This window comes from Rhopalosiphum maidis, chromosome 3 (assembly GCF_003676215.2).
Source record: "Rhopalosiphum maidis isolate BTI-1 chromosome 3, ASM367621v3, whole genome shotgun sequence".
Lineage (NCBI taxonomy): Eukaryota > Metazoa > Arthropoda > Insecta > Hemiptera > Aphididae > Rhopalosiphum > Rhopalosiphum maidis.
Window position 1 is genome coordinate 59,196,429 of NC_040879.1, and position 14,282 is coordinate 59,210,710.

Genomic DNA, 14,282 nt, shown 5'->3' on the forward strand with positions numbered 1-14,282 from the left:
GGTGATTGATATTTTATTTATAGGATTGCTCGAGGAATATTAATGTTTTTACTTATTCTCCAAAAGTCTTATTCTGCAAGTTCAATGAATATTGTATGGAAGAGGAAATGTTTGAAAATGTTACTTGTAGTATAACTGAAGTATATTATAAATTATCTTTTGATGTTTATGTATATTAATAAAGACATAAAATATGCAAGTCTAATAGGTATATGATATTAATAAATATTTCTTAAATTTAATTATGTATTTTATAAAATCTATATCCTTAAGCAGATATCAGAGTACTGTTTGTTTTCTCTCTGGCCCACTCGCAACATACACAAAACACGTTTATGCAGAATTAATTTTTTTTTTATCTTTTGAGTAATCTTAGAGTCAATTTGCCCATTAAAAAAATAATGACAATTAATATTTTTGAGTGTATGACCTATTATTTTTTCTAAATAATGCCTGAAAAAAATTAAAACACGTTTTAAATTTAAAACATTTATTATTTTTAAAGTTGAATACAAAGTCAAATAATTATAAAATAAAAAACCAATATGTCAAACCCTCAAAAATATTATCCTCTATAATTTTCATAATAGGTGATTTTACTCTACTCCTAAGATTACTCATTAATCATAAAAAACGATTTTGGTGAAAGCATTTTAGCATCATTTTAGCATCTAAGTTGCGTTTGGGTCAGAAAGAGAAAACAAATATTGTACTGACATACTTTTAAAGACTTCTCATAATCAATTTATTGAAAATGACATGTTATGCAATCACTGTACATTTTTTTTTTTTTTTTTAAGAATTTGTATCATACAAAATAGAAGCTGTATTTTATCAAGAAATCTCCAAACAAACAACAAGGAAAAAATAAAATCCATTTTTATATTCTTCAACAGATTACTGAAGGTATCAGAAAATAATTGTTATTAATTATTATGTTAAATATAAGTTTTTTTTAACATATATTTTAACTTTCAATCTCACATTATTAAACAATTAAAATGTTAGGCTGCTGAAGGATTTTGATGTTTACCTGCAATTCTTTTCATTGTGCATTAGTTGGTTCACAAAATGATTATCCAAATATTTGGATTATCTGTTTGTCGTCATATTGAATGTGACTTAATGAAGTAGAAAAAATTATTCATGAAGTGTCATAGTTCTATGTAATAATGTTAATAGCAATAGCTATTTGGTGATAAATAATGGAATATTATTTTCGAGTCTATATTATGAAAATGTATTATATTATAATTTTTTTTTTTTTAGATTGGATGACAAGTTAAATCTGGTTTTCAGAACTTACACAAATTGTATGTAGACACTAGACAGTTATGTAAGTTTTATATATACTAGTGTATTTAGAAATTTTAACAGATTTCCATACCACCTTAGCATTGTATTCAACAAAACTGGAGGTACTGCATTTTGGCACGTTTTTATTTATAGTGGTTTCCCAACATAGGCCTACTCCACTCATTTTCTTTTTCTAAATTGGCATTTACTACTTATATGCATATTATGTTAACCTTTTTAATATACTCATTAATACTTAACTTATAATTTTTTTTTTTTTTTTTATTAGATATGCACAAAACACATTCAAAATTATCATCATAATCTAACCTCTATTTGAACATTTGACAAGTGTTGTAGTATTATCCATCTATTACATGTATCACATTGAACCCAATCAATGTTGTTCTTTTTTATCTCTGTTTTTTATCCATACATCCACAATACAAACAGATATCTCTCATGAAATCAGATTTTTCCAACAAAAGATCCTTTAACACCTCTCTAATATTATAAACCATTAGGCTAAAGTCTTTATTGAATTTAACGTTTTTAGTCTTATTTTTCATCATACACTCTGCATAGTACAATATATAAACTCCGCAGTTATAACCATTAGTTTGTTTAGGATAGTCAAAAAATAGTTCAAAATTCATCTCTGGCCACACATTTCCTTCCTACTCGTCATGATTTTTTTTCAGTTTACTTAGTGTGGTTACAAAATTATGTCTACATTTATTATATTCTGTAGTTTCGAATGGGTCAAAATAATAGAATTCATGATTTCCAAAGTCCGCAAACATAATTGCCCAGTGATTTCTTTTACATGTAATAGCATTACAATGTAACTCTCTTTTGGAACAACTATTGTTTTCAAATTAAAAATTTTTTTGAAGTATTATTATTTAAATAACCCTATACATCACAGCTCAATATTTTTATTTTATTTTTAAACTTGTAATATGTTTCTTACACCCAGTGTTATATCAATAACAAAATTACTCAACCACATTTTTTTTATGTTTTCAGGTGTATACATTGATAGCGTGTTAAAGTCACTGAACAATAACTCATGGCACTGAGTCTTTAACACTATTATAAATGCCAACAACATAATCCAATTGTCTTCCGTTTTTCTTCAAAATGGATCCATAATAATTTTTATCGTTTGGTAATCAATTTTTATATAAATCCATTTTGAACCGTAGACCATTTACAAACCATTATTATGGTTTATAGAACCATAATCGAATAGTAAATAGTAAATTCTCTCAAATATATTTTGCTTCCGTATTACACTCACGTTAATTTTCTAAAAAACGTTTTACAAAAAAATAATAGAACTCTTGCATAACCCAGAGGACACCACGTCGAGGCAGTTCTAGTTATCTTCCGAAAGTATCTGTATTTTTAATTTCGTCATATTAATTATTTTTTTCCTAGTTATAACGTTAAACTGTTTTTATATATAATGAAATGTAGTAATTTTTTGTTTTTTATATAAATCGTTGGGTAATTTATTTTATACTTGTTTATGGCACTCATAGGCGTGCGCGAACCTTAGTAATAAGTGTTGTTAAAAATTATTTATTTATATATGTTTAAGCATTAAGCTTTAAGAAAAAAGCATTTCACATAAACATATAATAATAATAGTACTTTTTCTTCGGTTTTGAAAATGTATTTGACTGATACAACATACAAAAATGTAATTTATTTTATACAATACGTCAATAGATTATATGCTTTGATTAAAAACAAATAGTCATAAGAACAAATTTTTCTAAGTTATGATAATAATAATAACACATTTAATGATATTAAAAAAAATTAACAAATATTTATATAATTTAAAATAATATCATAAGAAATTTAATTTAATATATTATGTTATCTTGTAAATTATAATTGTATAACTATTAACAGTACTAATAACTATATTTAGTAAGATAAAATGAAAATTGTGACTGAAAACTGAAATTATTCAAAGCCTGCAGGTGTTGCATACTCTATATGATGATTGATGGCACTCATTAATCATTCTCAAAAAATATAAAACATAATATTTAAATATTATTAGTATTAATTAATATTAATACGAAATTTTTGTACAATCAAATGATTTTAAGCTGTTTTTAATGATTTTATATTATTCTGAAAATCTGAATTGCCATAGCACCATATGGTGGGTTTTATTTTGGTATATTAGAGCCTATAGGTATAATTGTACATTTTAAATTATATAAATATAATTATTTATTTTATGTACAAAAACATAAATATATAATATTTATATAGGACATGTACATCATGATTTATGTGATATAATAAAATATTAAATATGTACCAACTATGAAACCATAAAAATAATAAGATGTTATTTCAGTTCTTTGTAGTATTACAAAATTGTTTAATATAATACATCAATTCGTCATGTATATTATACTGTTCGGAATTGATGATAATGCAAATTTCAAAAATATGAATGAAAGTGCCAGTTGCCCGGATCACAATATTTGTTTTGTCGGTTGCCGACTAACAGGAACCGATCCGCGGTAATTGAACTGCAACACCCAAAATAAAATAGGCTTAAATGTAAAACGCGTTATAGGGGCCAGATTAGATTGCTTAGCAGAATCGATTAAAAATCGTCTTGATGCGTTTCGCGATGTAGTCGTAATTTATCTTAATTAAAGTACATTTTAATTAAATAAAGCGTTCACAACAACTCACGCAGTCACACATCATTCACGATAGAATATTGCCTACATCCGACCCCTTAAAAATGGTTCTCTTTCAACCTTTATAGCTTTATCCTTTGACTTGGGATTACACGTCATTCATACTGCGTTTTGTTATGAATGTAGTATTGACTTTCGAAAATCGAATATGTTTATGTTTATATAATTAATTGCCATTACAGATTATATTATTATTATTATGATAGATTAGCAGAAATTTGGAATATAATTTTTTTTTTAATTTTACTCAACACAGGCACAGTACTATCAACTATTACAAATATGCAAATTCATACAAACCCGAGCCCTACTTGGGCTACATATTACTTATTAATTTATTATATTAGGTACATATAAATATTTAAAAATAAATATATTCCCAAAAATAATAATATAATGTTAATACTGAACATACATTTTTAGACGTTTTACCAATAAGACTGCTTTATTAAAAAATCGCCATACTTGCTTGGTACTTATTAGGTACTTATTTTTCGGTCTGGGAAATATGGATTAAACCAGCCCATGTGCTGCAAATGTAACTTTCCCCTCCTCTACCACAAAAAAATATAATTTTACTTAAAATTCAAAATTTCATTAGTCTCTCCCCTAAATTAGTAAAATAGTTTTAAATAATCTTTCTTGAGTGAACTGCTGTACTGCTATCTAAAAATATGTTGTCAGTTGAATGCATATAATATTTTATATAGTATTTTATAAACAGTTAAAAATATGCCAAAATTATTTTATAAAACCAAGTTTTATGGTGTTTGTGAAGTATCAGCTTAAATGAAACGTATGAAAGTTAATAACAATAAATTAGTATCAAATTCCTAAACTAATGGTCAGGGTTTCATGACAGTAACTTTTTGTTACACGTACATTGCATAAAACCATTATTATTATAGGCATCTGCTAGTCCATTTTCAATGTAGGATGTTGATACTTTCCCACGTGTTGGAAATGTGAATTCATGTCTCAGCATGCCTGAAGTGATCTGCTGTACAGCCATCTAAAAATATGTAGTCGGTTAAATATGTATAATGGTTGAACGATAAAATGTCACTACTACACACCATAAGGAGAACGAAAATCTTTATATGACAACTAGTACGTGGACAACACTGAACAATTCAGAAATGGAAAAAATCATTTTTCTACCTTAGACCCTTTTTTATTTCGACGACCAGTTGCTGGCCCACTACACTATAATACGTGTTTAGCAATTTTTCTAACCGCAATCCCAAATTATGACATTATCACGAGCACTAACAGCAACATATCTAACAGAAATACAGGTTAGCGTAACAAAGACTATGTTACAGTCGGTATGGCAAACAAAGTTGACATTTATCAACGGAACATAATGCAAGTATTGCTTGGTTATACCCATTTTAAATAGTTATTAACTAAAAAAAAATTAATACCAAACATCGTGATTAATGCGTCGGTCTTGTTGGGTTGCTATGATCGACGACCACTGAAACTTGCAGACATTTATTCGACAGTCGTATATATAAATGTATAATAACGATTAATTTACACGAAATGATATGGAGCAAAGAATTGAGAACTATAGAAGTAGAGCCATGATAATTTAAACAGCCAAGGGGATAAATGATTTCGATACTTCGATGTAGATCATAGGTAGGTCGTAGGTAGTCATAACGTAAAGTCGTAAACAAAAATTAAAACAACATATTATACTGAAATAAAGATAGTACGAACCAGCTCTCGTCTTGTTGAATAACACAGGTCGACGATCGCAACACGTATTCACGTACGATCTTATCACACCGCTGCTATCAGTAAATACGATAAAAACACGGAGCAAGGTGTATTGATAGAAATTAAGGATTGTCGATTACAGCCGTATGATTACAGTCTTATATAACATGACCGTGGTAGTCGTATACATGATGACTATTTACTTTTTTACGATTGGAAACACAAGTACACAAGTGATATCGTTGTTAACCGTGTACAGCGGCTGCTGTACTACAGCGTCTCAGATTCTCTTTTCGGTTTTCTCTCTTATTTAAATGTCGATTTCCTTACCGTTCCTTACCGCTTCTGTGCGAGTAAAAACCATAGTTTCTTTGTCTGGTAAGGATGCCCTTAAAGCGTGTTTTGTGAAAATTGCAATGCCGTATTCATATTATGTCTTTATGTTTAAAAATTTAAAAAGTTAATATCAATAAAATATTGAGATCGTGTAAACGTGTATTGATCCGTATTCTACGTGACCGACCACACTTCCAGTGTGTATGCCATTCCACTCGGTTGCAATCGAGCTTTTTGGTGTAAAAAATAATATTTTACGGTTTTCACGATCGTTTTTTTTTTACTGTTCTACGGTGTTTTGAATTTCGTCAGAATTTCTAATGATAAAAGTCTTGTATGAATAGTAATTGCATGCTTAGTCTTAGTAAGGTAAATTTGGTCGATTTATTAAAAGTATTATGGAATCTAAAAACGCCGAGTCTATAGACAAATTAGGTTAGTACCTACTTATATTTATAATTTCGTATTTTTTTATTGATACGTATTGACTAGTTTTAATTTTTAAATTTAATAGATCAAAATAATACGTTTATTGAAAATGGTATACCTAAAAAAGTTGATAAGAATAATGTAAAAGGTGAAAAACGTAAAAAATGTTTACGCGACAAAACAGCTCCAAGACCTCCAGATTCTGGTAATATTAATTATTATCATTTTTTAGTTATTTAAAATAGATTAAATAGTTGTCTATATTTACAGCATACATACAATTTTTAAATGACAGACGCAAACGATTTCGTTCGGAAAATCCTAATTTATCATTTGCTGAAATAACCAAAGTTAATACTGAATGGAACCGGTTGTCAACAGATAAAAAACAAGTAATTATATTATAACATATTATAGAGAAGAAAAGAGAATCGTCATGTTATTCATCAATAAATACAGAAATAAATATTTAAAAAACTATTCTTTATAGAAATTTTGTAACGTTTAATTTTGTTTTTTAGCTATATCACTTAGCAGCTGAATGTTCAAAATGTATTGAAAAATTAGTTGCAGCTTATAAAAAGACAAATGCATATAAAAATTGTATTCAACGTAAAATGAAAGAGAAAAAACTTAATACCCAAATCCAAGAAGTTAGTTGATTATTAATTATTTTATTTTCACAAAAAATGTATGTGTTAAAATTAATATAATATTTTTGACATTCTAGTTCACAGTTTATAAAATATTAAATTATCGTTAGTGAAACCTTTTAATCATTCACCTATTATATAAATGATTTATTTTCAATAATTTACAGTAATTGATCTTACTGTATGCTAATAATTTCATAATAATAAAGTTCAAAAAGTTATATTATTTATTTTTTTCATATTGGTGCTTTAAATGAAGATAGTTGGATAAAAAATATATTGAATACAGATTTAGATTTTATAAAATTGTTACTTCATTGTTAATAATTATTAACTAGCTATGTATTTATTTTATTAAGGACGAAGAGGATGAAGAATTTAAAAAAGAGAAATCACCTGGTGATATCAAATTAAAAAAGGTTAGTTAACATTTTTTTTTATATTAAAAATATTTAAATAAAAATAGTTGTATGATACTTATATATCACAAATAAATAGTGTTTTCTATCTGTTTCATTTATTTATATTCTAATATTATACACCACACTCCACGGGAGTTCTTAATATTGTATTATTTGCCAAAGCATTAAAATACTCCGTGTTGTTTTTCTGCAAGAATAGAGATAGAATTAACACTGCATCATTACTTGGAATATGGGTTATTTATGACACTTGTGATATTAATAATACTAATAATTTTTTATGTTACCAGTGGCACTAGTAAAGTCAGATAGAAAACATTATATGATATTATAAATTACAAATTCAATGTTAATAGTAATTAACTGTTTATGCATTTATTTTATTTAGGAACAAGAATTAAAAAAAGAATATCCATCTGTTAATACGAAATTAAAAAAGGTTAATTTTTTATCAAAACTTTAATTAAAAATTGTTGCATCAAAAAATATGTACTAAAAATTAAGATTTTATATAATTAAAAACTTGTTAATAATTATTTATAACTGTATTTTTTTTTATTTAGGAACAAGAATTAAAAAAAGAATATCCATCTGTTAATACGAAATTAAAAAGGTTAATTTTTTATCAAAACTTTAATTAAAAATTGTTGCATCAAAAAATATGTACTAAAAATTAAGATTTTATATAATTAAAAACTTGTTAATAATTATTTATAACTGTATTTTGTTTTATTTAGGAACAAGAATTAAAAAAAGAATATCCATCTGTTAATACGAAATTAAAAAAGGTTAATTTTTTATCAAAACTTTAATTAAAAATTGTTGCATCAAAAAATATGTACTAAAAATTAAGATTTTATATAATTAAAAACTTGTTAATAATTATTTATAACTGTATTTTGTTTTATTTAGGAACAAGAATTAAAAAAAGAATATCCATCTGTTAATACGAAATTAAAAAAGGTTAATTTTTTATCAAAACTTTAATTAAAAATTGTTGCATCAAAAAATATGTACTAAAAATTAAGATTTTATATAATTAAAAATTTGTTAATAATTATTTATAACTGTATTTTGTTTTATTTAGGAACAAGAATCAATAAAAATAGAACCATCTTATAATAACTTTAACACAGTTTATGACATACCAACAGTTTCTGATGAATTTTTAATCTTCAATAATGGTTGGTATTCGTTAATAGTAAATTTTATTTACTATTATTTATTTATCATTTATTATTTTTTTCTAGCTGCAGACAGTGCACCAACATACTTCTACGATATGTTAATGGACGAAGTACAAGAAGTAACTGTTGTACATATACTTACTGAAATTGAACGATCTTTGCTTTTAGATGCTTTTGCTGACATTCCGTTTCCGGGTAAATGTTTCAAATTGATAAAATTAATTAATTTTTTTCTATTATTTTAATATTTATCCAAAAAATATTGAAAAATAACTATGCAAAATCTTAAGATCATCGAACAATAACAAATTTCATCTAAATTATTTTAGTTAGCCCTTTTATTTTTGTAAAATTAATAATGAATAAGAGTTTTCAAAGGATCGTTTATCTAAAGTTCTAACTGCTCATAGTATAATACTTCCACACTTTTAAGTAACAAGATGTTGACCAATTTTCATTTTCTTAAATCCAGTTTAAATATATACATTTACCCATTAAATTTTTGGATAATTAATATAATAATATTAATGTGTTTTTAGTTGGAAAAAGTAAATCTAGTGGTTGGTACATGTCTCTTTACTTTTCGGCGTTTTCTCTCTATAAATTGAAAACATTTCACGATTTGCTATGCAGTACTATTCCAAATAGGTCACTAGGTTAAAACTAACATTTGTTTGCATCGGTACCTATTAATATTTATACAGCTCTGTTATATATACAGCTATGTTAAACTTTCAACGGCCAGGCCATGTAAACTACTTGTTTTGTTACCCATGTTTTTTTTTTTGTGTATTTATTTATTAGGTTATTTTAACTTTAAACATATAAATAATAATGCTTGATAAAGTACTTTTATGCCACAGTTATAAGGAAATTCTGATATAAGAATATATTTCATGATAACTTTTTGTTTTTATTAATGTTCTTGAATTTTGCTTATGATAAAGAAATATACTTTTTAACATTCACTTAATCATAATCGATAAATTTTGTTCATTAGACTATTGGTATAATGTAATATTTTATTTGTACTCATAAAATGAGTAAAACAGACAAATGCCAAGTATGTAAGAAGTTCTCTTTTCATTTTTTTTTTTACATACATTTATCAGTTTATCACATTATATAATCAAATTGTATTATATTAATAGTCTATAAAAATAAATATTCCCATCATTTATATCATCTAAGAATGACAAATTGTGTCTTTATTTTTTTGTTTGCTTTGTAAACTGCGCAAAATGAATAATAAATTAGAAGTTGTTAAATGATTAACTTTCTAAAGTTTCTAGGACGTTGTATAACATTTTATTTTATGTATAATCTTGTTTAATTATTGCAATAAGTTAAATTTATAACTATTATAATTTATACTTAAAATATGTACATATTTTTTTTTAGATAATATTGAGCCACCTACCAAGAAAAATATTGACACATTTATGATTTATATTTTACCTATACTTTTTACATCTGATACTGATCCTTTTTGGATTGAAAATGTAAAAAAAATTCTTTCTAATTTGGATTTACTATGACTATGGATAGCTACGTCATAAATTATCAAATTACGCTTTTTTTTTTATATTATTTATTATTTTCATGTGATATAATTTTTATTTCAAACAACAAAGAAAATCCATTGAGTGAGGTATGTATGTAGTGGAAAATTGAATAAAAGATGTATTATTTACATTAATTTTAATTTTAATTTTATTTTATTATTGAATTTACATTGATACTCGTGATCGTAAATATTATAATGTACACCGATATTAAAAATAATTGTAAAAGTTAATCTCAAGCAGAAATATGCTCAGGAATATTTTGTGTGTGTGCGTGGTTCGTGTTTGTCATGGTGAAAAGGTGTTTCTTTAAGATATACTTAAAATGTAAAATATTGACAAAAATTAAATTAAGTAACTGTAAAATATAATACTTAATATATACTATGTATTTATGTTTATATAATATATCTATTTTTTGTACATTATTTGTATTAAAGTATAATATTAATGTAGATTTTTTGTTGTTATTAGGGTTTGGATTTCTATGCAATAGCATATTTTTTCCTTTAGTCCAAATATTATTTATTATATTGGTTATCTGCTATATCCACTATTATTTTCACATTGAATTGAATAAGTTATTTTTTTTTTTTTTTTTGCATTTTTATTAAAAACGCATGTCTCTTAATAGTATATTAGGTTTAGAGTCGTTGAATATTTATAAATTGATATGGTCATTATATCGAGTATTTATAAGAATATTTTTTTTTTATGTTTCTTAATTATCGTAGAAAAATCACCTATTATTTAAATCATAGAGAATATTATTTTTGAGGATACAACATATAAATTATTTCATTTTTATTAAAATGTTAATGATAAAACTCATTGATTTTTGTATATTTAAAGCCATGTATAAACTAAAATAATAATGACGTATAAAACCAATATGTCAAATCCTCAAGAATTACGAAAAAAAAAATAAATACTTGCATTGACATATTCTTAATAAGCTTGTGAACTATACTAAGTTCTTCATGAATTAATTTACTAATTATTATTATTGGGTGCATGATATTATGCGATTAGGCACTGTGTAGATGTAAAATTTTATATTTTGTTAAAATAAATATTAGAAGATATTTTTATCCACATTATATTATTTCTGTTCGTATAAACAGTTCTGAAAAATGTCTGCATTTTGTTTTGTCCTTTACTTTGTAAAGAGAAGTACATAATATCAAAAATGAGTTGGTTTATGTAGAAAGGTAATCAAAATTGCTTAGGTATTTAATTTAAATTCAAGACAATGTATTTTAATTAAGTAGTTAACATAAATTTAAAGTTTAATAATTATAATATTTTCCGTTTAACACTTAAGTAATAGTTATTAATTACTTGGTGCTAAAAAATTAAAACTTATAGGACTATTATTATTGAAACTTATTCATAATAAAGTTACCTATCTAATGTAGACATTTCTGAATCCATTCAATTATGTGGTACTAGTGAAGTATTCAATTTTCTACATGCAAATGTAGATTTGATCTTCAAAATGATTAACTTAAATAAAAAGTGTGTTTATCTACTACTTTAGTTTTAAAGTAGATATTCAGTTAAATATAATCATGTATAGGTGTGCCTAAAACAGTGTTTGAGGAGATTTTTTTTAAACGTTTTTCATTCATAATATATGTACCGTGTACTAAATAGGTTAGGTTAATATAAATAGAAGGTTCAATCGTGTTGGATGGGGAATATTTAACAGGCGCGTGGTAGATAACAAAATGACGACAAAATAGTATGAAATTTGAAATATAATAATATGCTGCTACCATCCTGGAATTTATTATTTATTATTTGTGTATCCCAATTACAGTAAATTGGTACTTATTAATTTAAAATATAAAATAAATAGTAAATACGTTTTACTGTACGTATCAATTTAATCTTTAACATCAATAAACTCAAGTATTTGATTAGTATATTACAAAGAATATGGTTTTGGTATTGTTAAAATACTGAAATAAAATTAAATATAATCTAAACCAATATTTATAAAATATATTTATTAAATAATTTTTAAAATGCCTGGCATGAATTGTGCTGTTGCTGTATGCAAAAATAATAAGTATAAATTAATAAAAGAAGGCAAAGATATATCATTTTTTACATTCCCCAAAATGGGAGACGAAGAATGTGGGTACTTAAATGTAAAAGAGCCGATCAATTTAATCTTGATATATCTTTTCTATGTTCAGAACATTTTACAAAGGATGATTTTGAATTAAATTTTAAAATAGAATAGGTTGGCGTACCAACCAAGAAAAACTTAAAAACTGTGGTAAGTCAAAAGCAATATTGATTATACTAACCACTGGAATTCATTAAGTATGCAGTTCAAAATCTGATTTTTGGAACTTCAAAATATTATACTTAAAGAAAAAAATGTTCTTGAGGTTTTTTTTTACTACTTAAATAAGAGTAGTTTATGGGGATGCTAACTAATATTTTTCAAATGTCAATCTCCTTTTTACTGTAACTAAATTAGCATATACATTTTCTGAAAATGTTGAAGTAGCAAAATCAAAATTTGAATGAGTAAATCTTAAGGTAATTGACTTGGTGTACCTACTAAAAGTATTCTAAAAGTAATAGGTAAATTGTTATAGTGCTTTGTTGGAGGAAATATAGGCTTATGGAAAACATTAAATATAATTGTTGATAATACTGTTTTTTCACATCCAAATACCGGGGATCCAATATTTATGTTTGCTGATGCTCCACATTTATTAAAACTAATAAGGAATTAGTTGATTGATACTGGATTTATAATGGACGATGAAAATATTGTGACAAAAAGACCAATTCAAGAATTATTAAAAATTACTGAATCAGAATTTTCATCTTGTTATCAATTGACAAAAAACCATTTTGACTGTATTAAAATTCAACGAAAAAATGTATTCCTTGCTGCACAGTTGATGACACATTCTATTGGAACAACATTGAAACATTATTTGCCAGGAACAAATAAAACATGGCTGTTAATACTGGCTATTTCATGTTACTAATAAACAAGTAGTTTGATGTAATAAACTCGTCTAATGTATGTGCAGCAATTTCAACAAAAAGGCCATTTGGTTTATACTTGGAAGAACAAAAAAAATATTACAAAATGTTATAGAAGTATTTTCAAATATGAGAGTAATATCAAAATCTAAAGTAAATGCAACTCAAACAAACTATAATTATATTATAAAAAAAAAGTATGGAAATTTTTAAAAAAGGTGTCATTATATCTAGTACCTCATTGCAAAACCTTTATGAATATCTTTATCAAAAGTACAATTTAAAACACATTCTAACCCGACGTTTAAATTAGGACGCTTTGGAAAGTTTTTTTCGCAGTTAAGAACCTGTGGTGGATTAAATGTGCTATACAGGATTTGTATGATGATATTAGGAAAGACACCTGGCATTGTAGTATCTTGTTCAAACACCATAGATATTGAACCAGATGAGTTCCTGATGCTCACATTAATGAAAACTGCTATGGTAAAAATAAAAAAAATGAATTAATATAATATCTGATAATATGTATATCTAAAACACAAAACTACAAATTACTATTTTATTTTTTAGATTCCAGTGTCCATAGATGATCCACAACAGTTTTTACAAGACAATATTCATGATGATAGAGTACCAGAAGTTGAAAACATCAAAGAAAATTTATCAACATCCACTTCATTGGTTCAAGAGAATATAAATGTTAATTTTCAAACTAATATTGCTGAAGAAGATAGCTTTCAATATGTAGCCGAGTTAGAAAGTTTAAAAATGAGTTTCCTGAATTAGGTTCCATAACAAAAGCAAACGAAGAACATACATATACTCTTCCTAGTTGGTTAGATCATTTGTCATTTGGAGGCTTGACTGCTCCTTCTGATGAATGGATGCAAGTGGTAAAATTGATAGA

The 14,282-nt window shown here is 25.4% G+C and overlaps 1 protein-coding gene and 1 pseudogene across 1 annotated transcript; one reads left to right on the forward strand and one right to left on the reverse strand.

Annotated features, from left to right (window-relative positions):
• Positions 1–1,583: 1,583 nt before the first annotated feature.
• Positions 1,584–2,510, reverse strand: LOC113557564 (annotated as a pseudogene).
• Positions 2,511–6,042: 3,532 nt separating this feature from the next.
• Positions 6,043–7,904, forward strand: LOC113557565 (high mobility group protein 20A-like). Its single transcript, XM_026963142.1, has 6 exons — positions 6,043–6,536; positions 6,616–6,735; positions 6,801–6,922; positions 7,052–7,183; positions 7,543–7,602; positions 7,896–7,904. Exons 1-6 carry the CDS (start codon positions 6,500–6,502, stop codon positions 7,902–7,904), a joined length of 480 nt encoding a protein of 159 aa, XP_026818943.1. The 5' UTR covers positions 6,043–6,499.
• The last annotated feature ends 6,378 nt before the right edge of the window (positions 7,905–14,282 follow it).